The sequence below is a fragment of the Coturnix japonica genome, chromosome 2, assembly GCF_054131305.1.
Source record: "Coturnix japonica strain WE chromosome 2, WE-NBRP24, whole genome shotgun sequence".
NCBI lineage: Eukaryota > Metazoa > Chordata > Aves > Galliformes > Phasianidae > Coturnix > Coturnix japonica.
In genome coordinates, this window is record NC_140664.1 from 71332751 (window position 1) to 71346917 (window position 14167).

The window sequence follows — 14167 nt, forward strand, 5'->3', positions numbered from 1 at the left end:
TTGGTTCATTTTAAAACACATGCAGAAAATATTTTTTTCTTAGTCCTTCCAACAGAAAGAAGAGGTTCAGTTAGTCAAAGCATTTGTGTACTTGTCTTCCCATTGAAATGTCTGATTTTATAACTTGCATTTATTTCAGTGCAAAGTTGGTTGTAAGCTGGCTCTCAATTAGGAACATAAACATTTTGCTTAACTTGGACTACGGAAAACTTTTACTTTTTGTTCTTTTAGAAGGCTGCTTTTTGCTACACAGAATTAATCCTGGATAACGTTTCTGTTTTCAAACTTGCTGGAGAACTAATTTGGAACTTTCTGTCTCAGGAAATGAAGAGACGACGTATAGCCAAACCATTTTCAATGGAAAAGTTGCTTTATCAGATTGCAACGGCAGAAGCAAAAAAGGAAAATGGACCGACTCTGAGTACAATATCATCACTTCTTGGAGAGCTCAGGTAACGAATCGGGGCCTGTTGTACCTATTTTCTTTTCATTGGCAGACTCCAGAGGTGGGTAATGTAAGTAACCATTTTAGACAAGTATCTCGCACCTACTTAACCAAGCAAATCTATTTGAAGACAGCCACATGTGGAAGAAGCAGTTTCCTTGGCTGATGTGAGGGTGCCCGTGGTTAGGATGTCTTACTCTAAGAATTCCATACTTCTGGCACCGTCAAAGAATTAAAGTATGGATTAGCTTGGGTTTTTATTTTGTTAATCCTTGGTGCTGAGAGTCAAGATTTCCTGATGTGTTATGTGGGCTACATGGTGCCAAGCTGTTAAGTACCGCTTAGTTTTTTACTTCTTGGCATCGGTAGCTGCCGTCAATCCATGCCAGTAGTATGGGTTTTGCAGCAGGAACCCTTGTCTTCAGCATCAAGGTTGTTATACTGCAGTTGAAGAATGTATGCAGAGAGGTATTTTTTTCTTTAAACAGTCAGTGAGCAGCTTATATGCATGCAAACACTTAAAAACAAAAGCTTCACATTCCTTTTTCTCTCCACAGTGATTAAGGAAACATGTTTAGGGTTTTTCTTAAGATAGGTAAAATAGAAAATATGATGTTGCCTGGCTTCCTGTGTAATGTTCTTCTCTTTTGTTCCCTACCATGTAGTTGCTACCTATCTTTCAAGTTTGTGACAACTGGTACTCGAGATGCCAAGAAAGTTTTGATGAATGGAATCTACAAACTGTATTTAACTAACTAGCATGTTCATTTGGAAAGTTTCCAGTGACATATTGAAGGGGAATACAGCCCATGTGTTGTTGTAGTGTTCAGAAAGAAATACAAAGAGGTGTGCTGACTCCCCCTACCAGGTGTGCTGACTGCTTTACCTGCAGCTGGTTCCCCTGCAGGAATAATCACTTCCATGCGCACTTTTTTTTTTTTTTTTTTTTTTTCCCCCTTGAAGAGGAAAAGTCTGCAAGTGTGAAAGGTGAAACAGAGATGTTGGTGCTTGATGTAAGAGATCACATCGACCTTTATCAGAGTGGTTCTCAAACTTGTTCTTATACTGAGGTTGGAATTCTCTGGAGAATATCAGTCCTTCCTGTGGCTGCTTATGTAAAACGAAACCCCAAACCAGAAAAGCACAACCAAAGTGGAACAATGCACCAGATATTTTTTGTTCTGTTCTGTTTTGCTTGTTCGTTTTGTGTCTCGCTGCCTCCTCTCCTGACCTACCATGCCATTTGCTTAGCATGGCTCTCCACCCATCTTCGGCTGTGTCTGGTGGCGAGCGTCTCTATTCTCCCGTTCCATCTGCTCAGCTCACTCCACGCTACTCCGGCCCAACCTGCTCCCGCAACGCTGTACAGTTCTGTACAGGACGCGCTGGCCACCTTGCACACACAGCGGGTGGAGGGCGGCCTGAGGGCTCAGTGGTTGTTCTTAGTTGATATCCCCTTCTTTTTCCCCTGGGTATGCAGCGAGGTCTTCGTCTTTTGGCACGGTTGCTTGCCCTGCTCCCCCTTTCCTGCGTGACGCACCTCCCGGCAGCAGATCCTTGGTTCTCTGGCCTCCTGCTGAAGGTGGCTGTGCTACTCCTGGGGGCAACGGCTCCTCCTCCTCAAGGTGGCTTTTGGCAACTTCAGGAAAGGCAGCCGTGTTGTCAGCTACATGGCTCAGCTCTCCACATGCCCTGGGTCCCCACCGACCTCGAAGAAGTACTCGGCAGCCCCCAGTGCTTTGTGGAGCAGTTTGAGAACCACTGGATTGATACAGTGGTCACATTTTGCAGTTAGGCAGTGTTCCTGTGGTGCTGGCTGGCTCTCAGCATGCGTAGGGTATGGCACCAACCTCCAGCAACACTCAGGGCTTTGCTGTGTGCAGTTACGATTTCAGTGACAATGGTGGTAAAAGGGTGACTGTGGTTGGCTTTGTGGTGCTACGAGGAACCAGTGGTTTCTGATTGCATCCAATGTTCACAGGGACACGGAGCTGAGGCAGCGGCGGCAGCTTTACGAGGCAGGTCTCCACTCCTCGGCACGCTATGGCAGCCACGACAGCAGCAGCACGGCAGTGGATGGAAAGAAAAAGCCTCGAAAGTGGTTGCAGTTAGAAACGTCGGAGAGAAGATGTCAGATTTGTCAGCACCTGTGCTATCTGTCCATGGTGAGTACAGTCCTGAGCCGCAGCTGGGGTACCGAGTTGTAAAAAAAAACAAAAAAAAACCTGAACCAACCAAAAATTTGGATGCTGGGGAGACAATGAAGTCATGTAAATGTAATCAAGGAAATGATTTTACTTTGTCATTCATAATGGTAGTAAGAGACAGGAAGGCAACCAGCTCAATTCCAGGCTGAACTTGTCAGTGCGGCAGCCAGAAGCTGAGTGTGACCTCTGCTGGCTCAGACAGTAGCTGGGGGTCCCATGGCCACACTGCTGGTTTTGCTTGAACTCAGGGCAAAATTTAAAGTGACGTGAAACTGCTGTTTTCAAGAAGCTTTTAGGACACACATTAGATAGCAGTAAGGCTTTATACATGTAACATTAATTAGATTTATCCTTCGTTGCTACTGGTGTTTTTTAATTGGTAAGTATTTGCCAGCATTATCACTCGTCTTGCAATGTGTGCACATCTTGTTTACTCCCCCCTTCGCTGATTTACAGTGATATACAGGTATAATGATACATCACAAGGAGCATACTCTGGCTTCAGCTTGGAGCTCACCGCATTTCCCCCACCTGTTCATATTTTGGTAGGTTGTACAGGAGAATGAAAACGTTGTCTTCTGCTTGGAGTGTGCCCTGCGGCATGTGGAGAAACAGAAGTCTTGTCGGGGACTGAAAATGATGTACCGCTATGATGAGGTTTGTGCAGTCGTCACAGCTTTTCTCTTTTGCTGCTGGTTTATATATGTGAGCTCACAGAAATGGCTGGGAGTCAGTGTGGAGACAGATAATGAGCACGGAACTCACGGCGGTGATTTAGGACTGAGTCGGGATTTTGGGCAAGTGCTGCATTGCAGTACATTCAGACAGTGCTCCTTACGTGCCTGTTCAGCACCATCTGTGGAAAAACTGTGTTTGGGGGTGGGATGGACAGAGGAGGGGCTGTTAGTCTGAGCCGTGGGTAGGGACGCCGTGGGAGAATTTACAAAATTGGCTCTTTGAGAGCAGTGCTGATAACAAGCAGCTCTGAGGTGGATGTCTCAGCAACTACTGATGTGCACAGAGGTCCAGAGGGGAGAAAAAAAGAGAAAGTTAGGAGAAGTTGTGCCATTCTGGCCATCTTTGATTTTCACTGTGGGCTCCGTTGCGCTGTCAGGTGCTGTAGCTTACAAACAGGTACAATCTAGGATTCCAGGCAACAGAGAAGCTGGCTTTGTGGTATATACACTGAGGAGTGCCAGAAGGCTCCTTGGAAATTTAAATACATTTCTCTTAATTCCTGAGCTTATTTAGGCTCTTATATCCTGGGTCTTCACAGTACTGATAACTCTATTGAGCCACTCTTAATCAGCACCACATAAAGTAATGACTGGTTTTATAATTACAAAGCAGGGATTTGGGGATTTCTTCCCCAAATGAAAAGACTCTCTCGATTTCTGCACTTCTGAAGGATACTCAGTGTAGGCCTGCTGGATGTTACATAATTTATTTTTGAGAGCTGTGAACAGGGAGAGAGAGAGCAATTCTTCACATCAAATGCCATCTGTTAAACCTATTTAACTGTTAGCTGTGCTTTGCCCACAACCAACTTCTTAAGATTCCTGCCAGGAGGGGACATTCTCCCTTCACTCCAGACCTCACCGAGCCACTGACTGCAGCGAGAGCAGGAGTGGTGATGCAGCACAGGCACTGTGCTGTGCTGTTCAGGGACTCCTGTCTCGTTCTTCCTGCATTGCCACGGACCCATAGCCCTGGGCCCTGTGTGGCACCAAGCACTAGCCTGGAGCACTTGGGGCATCCAGAGATCCTTAAAAGCAGTAACGGAAAATAGCATCCTGTAGCAAATGGCAACAGTCTCAATAGGGAAAAGCAGGACCTTCTCCCTAAGTTTTAAATAAGTATTCAGTAAACAGCAGGTAGCAAGCGTTGCCACTTGCAGATTTCAGTAAGTTCATGGCATTTATGACTTTGCTCAGCAGTGGCCTTTAATCATGTCTGCAGCAAAGTTTTGGCTCTGCTGAGCTGTATCTGTGCAGCCCAGTGCTCAGCCTGGTGCAGTCCTGTCACCCATCGCTGACTCTGCACTCAGAGGCAGGAAACTACAGCAGGGGCACCACTCCAGGTATAGTGCACTGCTTCTTAGGCAGACCCCACCTGTGAAATAGTGGTCGTATGGGCTGCCGTGCAGTCAGTTAGCAAAGCAGCAGCTATTTCCCCCTGGTTATAGGTGCCGTCAACCAAAGGATGGCGCTACACCCGCTTTATCAAACAGAGGTGCTCGGAAAAAGGAAGGATGCTCACTTGTGTTTTGTTTTCCTACTTCCTGAACAGGAACAAATAATCAGTCTGGTCAATCAAATCTGTGGAAAAGTATCTGGTAAAAATGGCAGCATTGAGAACTGTATCAGCAAGCCCACACCAAAAAGAGGACCTCGGAAGAGAGCGACAGTCGACGTGCCATCATCCAGGCTTTCATCCTCCAGTTCATCCAAAAGTGCTTCAAGTTAATCCTGAAGATGCCAACACTCTCATTTTGTCAATTTATATATATTTTTTGTAATTATTATACCATAGTTTGGAGTACTTGCTGTAGAATACAAGCTGTCTTTGCACTAGCTCTAAAGAAGATTTTCTTCTGGTTTTAGAGAACTAATTTTGTTTTAGCATTAAACTGTTGGATTTCTTTTGTTTTTGTACTTAGGATAGGTAGATACAGCAGTCTGATTTTTTTAAACTGCCGTACGTTCACTGTTTTAAAAGCGGCGAGAGGGGCTGATCGATATTAATTTGTATTGACCCTGGGGCTGAGAAAATAAAGAAGCCTTTCTGGGAACTGGGGGAGGGGGTAAAAAAAACCAACAAAGGCTTTTAACCCATTTTTGACTAGGTTAAAGTTTTCTAATTTGTTCTCCGGTCACGCGAGCAGATTTTTCTAGAGCGAAAAGGGATGGGAGAGGAAAAAACAAAAACTTGAAAGAAATTGCTTTACTTTGGCTGTCTTTTATTCTGTCACAGCAAGTGGAGTTTTGTAATTTTTTAAATTGGAGGATCCACACTTACTTACTTACTTTCTTTGGGAGGTTATGGCAGCTGAAGATGGACTTTGTTTCCTAACTAACTGTAGGCAAAAGGAGGGGAGTTGGAGTATGTTCTCTTTTACCAGCACATCACTATGCATCTGTTTGGAGGGGGAAAATAATAAATAATAATAAAAAAATTTAAAAAAAAAATTAAAAAGAAAAAAGGAGGAAAAAAAAAGACTGCCTGCCTTGAGGAGTCACGTGAGGGAAAACTGTGCCTGATTTCATTAGGAAATCCATTCTGTTATTTTTTGGTGCTGTTGGCTACTTTATCAAAAAAACCCTTCAATAGCATCCTTTGGAAAGAAAAAAAACAAAACAAAACAAAAAAAAACAGAAAATAAAAAAAAAGTTTAAAAAAAAAAAAGTTAAAAAAAAAAAGTGATTGAAGCCATAAGTGCTTCTTTTGTCATAGACGTGCAATCTTTTGAACATTCCATTTCCATTCCACTGCTGTGTTTCACACCCTTCACACCGTTGAGCATTAATTTGTTTTGTCTGGGCTTCGTTTCACGATGCGGTCACGTTTAGAGCCACTAGCAAGTCTGCGTATTTCTTTTGAATGTGAAAAAATGCATTTGCTTTCATCTTGTCTCTCTCTCTTTTTTTTTTTTTTTTTTTTCTCTTCGTGTTGTAACAAAAAAACAAACAAAAGAAACAAAAAAAAAAAATCACCCCTTTTGTACATATGCCTGTAAATTTTTTTAAATACTTGAGCCTTTTCTTGGGGTGGGGGGAGGGGTGGCGAGGAGACGAGATGAAGAAAAGCCTTACGTTTCACTTTCTTCATCGGTTGGATTGGATGCTTACAGGGTTTTTCTTGTAACATTTATAAGTGCTGCTTACATCACTGAACAACAACAAAAAATAATAATGGAGTAGCTGTTGCCCTTTTCCGGTTGTGTGTACAGTATGTGTGGAATAAAAAAGGGAAAATGTTTTCACAAACTGTTTTGTTTCGTAATTGAATTCAACGATACCGTAGCTACCCCATATTGCACTGAGCTTGCCAGTGGTGACTGTCAGGAAAGTCCTATACTACGATTTGTTGGTTGTTGTTGCAGAAGACTGAACTGTTTTGGAATATTTAACAATAACATAAACAGAGTCAAGTGTTTTCAAATGTGGTTGTCTGGTTTTTATGGCCTTGCTGTGTACTTTTTTCCCTCTTGACAGTAAACTTCTGACTATGGCTTACAGTTTGACATTTAATTTATTAGCGCTGCTCTGCTCTCTTTCCTTGTAAGGAAAGACTTCATGTTGTTTATTGCCAGTTTTTTGTTTACTTTCCAGGTTTGTACTACGAGGTTTAATAAAAAAACAAAAATTTTTTGGACATTTTGTTTGTCTTCTGGAAAGTGAGTGAGTAAAGCGAGCTCCTCCAAGAAAGATTTTCTTTCGACAGCAGCCTCGTTAAATGCTAAGGAGAGATCATATGTATTGGTAGGTAGCGAGCTCCTAGCCACCACGTCCTGCAGGGCAGGGGACAGAGACCCAATGAACCCTAAAGGAAAGTAGCCACCTCCCAGTGGCTCTCTCTTATCACTGTCTATCTATCTATCTGTCTATCTATCTATCTGTCTATCTCATCATAGCACCCACCGCTAACTACCAGGTTCGGTCTTGGGAAGAGATCTGCAGCACAGCTCCTCCTTTTACTTACGCTGCTTCTGATTACATCCCTTCCCTCAGCATGTGAAGAGCGGGAGCCGGGAAGCTTCTCAAAGGAGAGCAGATCCCTGCAAACAGAGCACGAGACTTGACAAGAAACGGGAGTTAGGTCCAGACCACAACTGCAGAGAAAATGACTGCAAAAAAAACACACGAGGGGATTAAGATAATGACCATATATCTTAAATATTGTAAAACCTACGCACTTCGTTTATAATAATTTCTTCAGCTTTATTTCCCTTAAATTGCTGGCTTGCCTCAGTGCAGATGCACAGATGTTACCGCGGAAAAGTAAATTTCACTGGTGCTTGGGATAAATGATCAGGTTTTCTGATTGCTGCTTTAGCCTCCTCTGTTCACTGTCATGGAGAAAGTGCTTTGGATAATCAAGTGAAAGACATGGTTGGGATAGAAATACTTTATTTTAATGTCGAAAGAGGAGTAAGCTTACACAATGCTACGGTATCTGCTCCACGAGGAGTGTAACACTTCCATACGCACCTCTCCTCCTTTTAATTTCTCTCTTTTTTTGTTTTTGTTTCCTTAACACCTACGATAACTAAGTTGGTCCTGAATAAGAAGTGTGAGATAGTAAACGCTGCTGCGCTAGTAGACAAAAGCGGTAGGCAGACAATAGGTAGCAAAGAGTAGAAAACAGCTTTTCATTTTGGTTTGGGTCTTAAATCTTCAAGTTGCAGCAGCTGAAAACATGCAAGGAACAATTTGGGGCCAGGATTATACATCAAATGGAAAGATTCCCAATCAGCTGTTTAAAGGTTAGCGGTCGTAGTGACTTATCTTTCCCCTTTACTTCTTTTATACATAGTATATACAAAAGTTTCACTGCTCCCCTGAGCCCCAAGATGACTGTTAAAGTGTGTGTGCTTTAGGCATATTTTTATTGTTAAAAACCAACCTCCACCTGACTGGCAATTCTGTAAAAAGGCTGTATGTTGTACTAGTAAAAAGGTCTGGCTGTTCGGATTGGTTAGCAAACTGTGACACAGGCAAGCTCCTCATTCATTTGTTCATTCATTCAGAAGTCATTCTTAAAGGATATGGTTTTAAGATTCAAATAGTTTGAGAGTCACTTTCATCGCTAACATCTGAAGCACCCTTTCTTTCAGTGACAGCAGCAAGAGCAGTGTCCACTTGAACCTCCTCTTCATCAGACTGAACGACTGGAGATTCTCCTTCGCTCGCCTCTTGGCTGGCAGAATCAGTGCAGGTGGACGACAGCGAAGACAGTTTGTGGCGTAATTCGGACTGGCTTGGAACCTGAAGACTGATCTCATTCACATAGGTGCCGGAGTCAGGCCCTTGCAGGTGGAAAAACAAGAAGAAGAAATAAGCGATAGCTCAGCAATGCAATGAGAAGTGTTAGCAGAGCTCAGAGTTGGTTTATGAGTTGCACTCAGGCTCCTCTGCTCCTTTTGATGCAAAAACAAAACCTCCCGAGACACAAAGCTGCCTTGGCATTTCTGACACTGCTCTCAAATAGAAGCTGCAAGCTGATTTTTGAAATGTTTCTGATGGTACGCATGGTTCTTGCTCGTTCTGGTATTCTAATACTAGGGTTCAAGTGACAGAAGAGGGCAGGAGCACTGTCGTAACTTACATCCAGTTTGCCGGTTAGCCAGGACAATTAACCTTCCTAACTCAGGCTACAGCATGTGCTGAGAATCATCACCAACAGGAAAACTCTCCAAAAATAACTGCCCAACAGAATGACACACAAAAATTAAGTAGAAAACAAAACAAACAAACAAAAAAAAACAACAATAAAACCCACAACCAAAACCACAAAAACCTGGAAAGCAGACGATAAAAATGATCTCTAGATTTAACTAAAAACAAAGATACAGAAGTACCTTCAGGTACTACTGTGTGTGGCTTTGGGCCCCTCACTACAAGAAAGATAAGGGCAATGAAGCTGTGAGGGGTCTGGAGCACAAGTCTTATGTGGAGCGGCTAAGGGAGCTGGGATTGTTCATTCTGGAAAAGAGGAGGCTCGGGGAAGACCTTATCTCTTTCTACAACTACCTGGAGGGAGGCTGTGGTGAGGTGGGGTGGTTGTTGGCATCTTCTCCCAGGTAACAGTGATGAATGAGAAGGAATGGCCTCAAGTTGCACCAAGGAAGGTTCAGGTTGGATGCTAGGAAAAGTTTCTTATCCAAAACAGTGGTGAGATGTTGGAACAGGCTGCCCAGGGAGGTGGTGGAGTCACCAGCCCTGGAGGTTTCTAAGAAAAGGGTAGATGGCGCCCTGGGTGGCACAGTTTAGAAAGGTCACAGGCATGAGCTGATGGCTGAACCAGATGATCTTAGTAGACTTTCCAGCCTTAATAAGTCTTTGATTATACAAAAATCAACCTTGCACTACAGCATGACAGGACTCCTTTTGCAAAGTTGCATTATAGCTCAAGGAACTAGGACTGGGATTTTAAGACTCTGCTCCCTCTATGCTATGCAAAAAGATGTCTAAGCAAATTCAGTGCAGCAGCGTCTGCTTGCAGTTTGAGAGTTCATTCTCTAATGCTACCTTACATCCTCCTCTGGACACTTCCTGGCAGTAAGGAAGGAAGGAAAAAAGACATGGAAAAGTCTAAACTCTTTTTCTATGATCTGCCAAATAATTCTCTTTTTGCTTTCCCGCAGTACTTAGAATCTTATAGGTCACACAGCTTCAGCACTGAGGAACCATAGTGAGAAAATACCCTTAGGTAAGAACTTTTTAAAATAAATGTTTCAAAAGGGTGTGGGTAGAAATGAGCTGACCACACCACCTCAGCCCTTTCAAGGTCAGATGCAGAGCAGCTCACACCACATTGCCCTACAATGGACCTCACTGTCCCACCAAGTAACTGAGCTGAACTGTAATTGGCAAACCACTGCAAAAGCATTCGGAGGCAGTAGAAGCAAACAAATCCTTTCTGATTCAGAGTGAAATGAATCATCTGGAGACACAAAAATAGGGTTCACAAGACTGTCACACTGTAGGAGCAACAGTCGTTGCTGCCCGTTCCACCTCTGTGTTGCAACTGAGCGCTACAGAGCACCGCAGCACTAGCATATTACGTTACGTTGTGTATGCACAGGTGTGTATACCTATACAGCAAGTACATATACACCATACACACCGTAACACTTGTATCACAATACAAAATGATCACAGTTATTTCAAAGGCTGATAAATTTTAAATCAGCTTAGGCAGAATGCAGCCACATGCAGCACCTTCTACATTTCCTCATTAATGCAGTCATACTGTCTTGATGAGAAATGAAGACACGGAACCCCCTGAGCCAACATCTGCCAGAACCAGCATGGGCAACAGCCCTGGCTTCTGGAATTAGCACACACTCAAACAGTGATTAACTCTACCAATGTATGAACTGGGTGTCTATCAAAAATCAGCCATCTGAATGCAGTTTTTGCAATAAAATATTAAACCTTCAGTAGTTGCATTCATTACAACGTCCCCTATCAACTTTTTATCAGTAAAAATGCAGCAGAAAGCTCTGTGAAGCACATCCCCTACCCATAACTTAACAGAAAAGACATTAAGCTGCACTAAGCAGACAGTGAGAGCGACAGGCCAGGAACACTACACAGCAAGCTCTCCAGTCTTGCAACTCGATTCAAACATCCTGAAAAACGCCAGTGAAAAAAACATTCAATCTATGAAATGTTTTATGAGGTAACATCACCCGTTATGAACGAGAGCAATTCTTGTGATTAATCGTTTTGGCAGTACTAGGAGCATACCCAGCATAGGAGAAAGCATATTATTGTCCTCGCCTCCTGAGTTTAAAAAGACATCGAGTGCTTCTTGGTCAGACATGTCCATTAGGTCCATCTGTTCCAGCATGTCCACATTCACTTCCATGGAAGACATACTGCCAATTGGTTCTGTAGTAAAAATAGCGCAATGAGCAAACTGACCGTCAGTGACACGATGTTATTACCTATAAAGGTTTTAATTGTTGCTATAATTGTACACATCAATAATAATTAAACCAGATATGGAAGGAGTGTATGCATCAGATAACTGCTGGGCAGCAATCTCAGCCCCAAACCAAAAACTCTGTGCAACCTCTGTTGTGAAACTAAAATCCATTACAGCTTTTGCAAAACAAAACATTTATAGCAACAATGCTTGCAGTGATAGCTTCAGAAATACTCTAAGGTGAGGCTCGGGGACAAACATTGGAAGTTTCCATTTTGCATCACTCCTTCCCACTTGCCTTAGCCAAGTCTTTTTTAGATTAAAACCCAAGTTAGAGTACACAATCTCTAGGTGTCAGTGCATGGGGGCGTGAAAACTAGGAACGAGGATTAATGTTAACAGAGCAGCCATTCTTCCTTGTTCTATCAATTCAGTCTAATAAGTGACAGCAGCATGCACAACATCTGATGCTCGATATCTCTCCAGGCATGGGGATTTCACAGCATTAACACCTCAAGAAAACTACTTCTTACTGTCAGCATAAAACGGACTATTCAAAGGGGAATTAAATGCCTGGGTGAGCATCTTCTTCCTTGAATAGCAAAGGAAACAAACACAGAACGAGAGTTTTCAGGGCTACTCAAGATTTAAGTCCTTTTGCTGCATGTGTATTCATAAATATAATTAGCAGTTTGAAAGTTTATCTAAATGGAACAATTACGCTATTAAAGTTTTCATACATGAATCGAAATAAAGTTGTATCATAGTGTTCTTCTTCCATACGTACTGTACTTCTGTAGTTTTACATGTACTGGCCAGATCCAATTATTCAGAGAGTTTCTTTGACACACACAGGTTCTGCATTATACTGAAAATACTAAGTTCAGAAAGACAAATACCCACCTCCCTCAAACAGAGCATCACAGTAGCGGTGACACAATTGAATTTAGTATAAACAGATAATGTATCTATACACAAACACATACATATATCACACACACAACCTAGGAGATATAATCTTATTTTTTTTTCCCAGACTAAAGGAATTTAAAACTTACATTTTTTCTTTCTCAGACTGTCCAGTCTAGAGCATGTTGCAGGTTAGCATTTATAGCACTTGTGCAGAGAAACTGAAATCCTGGACTGCGTTCCCTGCTCCAGCATCACAAATAACAGCAGCAATAATGTTATCTCCTGCTTTCTTTCCTGTTCTACAAACATTTTGGCCCGACAGATGGATGCTTCCCACATAGAAGTGTCTGTAGTCTACAGCATTCTTGTCCTTTAACTAGCTGGGAGATGCCAGACCTGAGTCATCTACAACACGGAGAAAGCTTCATCTGCATTTCCCATGTCCTGATCACATACTCTGGAGATTTCATAGGCAAAGTAAGAAGCTGCCATCTGGAAACTGTTTTTGAAAGACAACACTGAGCCTTGCTCGCACCTTTGGAAACTTTCTGAGGCCCTTTCTGCCAGGTGATGATGCCAGACTTCGGCATCGTGACACAGGTGCCCAACTCCACCCATACCTTCAGAGATATGGGTGCACTTACGAGCTGTAAGGAAGAGCGCCATTCCAGATGTGCCTCAGCACTTTGCATTTTCTCAAACAAGCAGAGGTCTGATTGACTTTATAAAGCATCTAGTTCCCCTGGGAACCCAAAGGTTGTTTCAAGAGCTTATCTGAATTTTCAGCTCCCCCAAGGAGGAATGTAAGCACTGCACTGCTTCAGCTGTAAGTGCCCATTGCTGGCTGTGACAATCAACATTATCTAAGTTGTGATTTTGTGGATCACACCCAAAGTATTTCAAAACTTGCCTCGTCTCTCCGCTATCTGCAAGTATCCTGTAGAAAGGTACTGCTCCATGTCCTGCTGGAAGGCTTCTTCAAAGAATTTCTGACGTTCCTTCAGCTTCATCTGCTGGGTGTGCTCCATATCCAGAACCTTCTGTGCGTGTTCAGCATCCAACTCAGCTGAGCATAAAGCAAAGAAAACAAACAAATCAGTCACGCGCATATCCCCCTGCCTCTTGGGATTTCAAAGCCAAGGATAAGTTCAATAGCGACAGACTGTTACTACAGACTGTTAACAGAGGCTGTCGTAAAAGGAGACTTCTGTGCTTTGCAGCTATATTTTGAAACTGACAATAAGAATACTACACCACGCAGCGCTATCTTAACATTAAAGTAAGATCATTACCATTTTGAGGTAATGTGCAAATTTCTTGAACCATGTGAACCTGAAAGCACCATCCAGCAACACTCAGGATTTCAGAACTGGTTAATGCTGATTGTCTGCTACTGTACATACCTTTTACACACACACACACCAAAAAAAAACCAAAACTTTAATTGGGATGTTTCAGCACATCTCTAAACACAGAAATACACATACGCAGGTGTGTGCATATCTGCGTGAGATGCTCTAGTTCTGTCAGCCCCCAGACGCACTGAGAAGTTGAAATGTATCCTAGATGCAGCGTAGAGGAGCTGAGAGTACAGCCTGGGCTGATGTGACATATGGAATTAGTACTGTTTTCAATGCCAGCATTGCACAGTCATTAATATCAATACAAAGAGCCTTCTCCATATACAGCAGCAATGACGATGCCAGACAGTGATGACACTGACACCACAGAAGCAAAGTCAGTTGCCATGAGTTCCTAATACTCTATATCAAAGAGAAAGGGGCAGCTTGTGTGCCATGTACAGACACACAGAGACAGCCAGATTTGCTTACACATATCTAATATTGGCTCCAGCAGCTTTTTCCTTCTGTGGAGAAACAAATATTAGCCTGAATACCAATGGAAGATCTTCCTTCCTGTTCTGCCCTACAGGAGTCACTGAAGGGTC

The 14167-nt window shown here is 42.8% G+C and overlaps 2 protein-coding genes across 6 annotated transcripts in view; one reads left to right on the forward strand and one right to left on the reverse strand.

Moving 5' to 3' along the window:
- The window catches only part of JARID2 (jumonji and AT-rich interaction domain containing 2), a 196909-nt gene extending 189883 nt beyond the window's left edge, over window positions 1-7026 (forward strand). For all 4 annotated transcript variants that reach the window (XM_015854678.2, XM_015854676.3, XM_085540184.1 and 1 more), the window contains 4 exons: window positions 322-452; window positions 2427-2610; window positions 3202-3309; window positions 4942-7026. In XM_015854678.2, the coding sequence (XP_015710164.2) occupies window positions 322-452; window positions 2427-2610; window positions 3202-3309; window positions 4942-5118 (600 nt within the window). In that variant the 3' untranslated portion in view covers window positions 5119-7026. The remainder of the gene's footprint in view (window positions 1-321; window positions 453-2426; window positions 2611-3201; window positions 3310-4941) is intronic.
- A 738-nt stretch (window positions 7027-7764) lies between these two features.
- Window positions 7765-14167, reverse strand: part of DTNBP1 (dystrobrevin binding protein 1) — a 66611-nt gene continuing 60208 nt past the window's right edge. For both annotated transcript variants that reach the window (XM_015854680.3, XM_085540186.1), the window contains 3 exons: window positions 13130-13285; window positions 11127-11270; window positions 7765-8680 (listed from right to left, as the gene is read on the reverse strand). In XM_015854680.3, coding sequence (XP_015710166.2) covers window positions 8433-8680; window positions 11127-11270; window positions 13130-13285 — 548 coding nt within the window. In that variant the 3' untranslated portion in view covers window positions 7765-8432. The remainder of the gene's footprint in view (window positions 8681-11126; window positions 11271-13129; window positions 13286-14167) is intronic.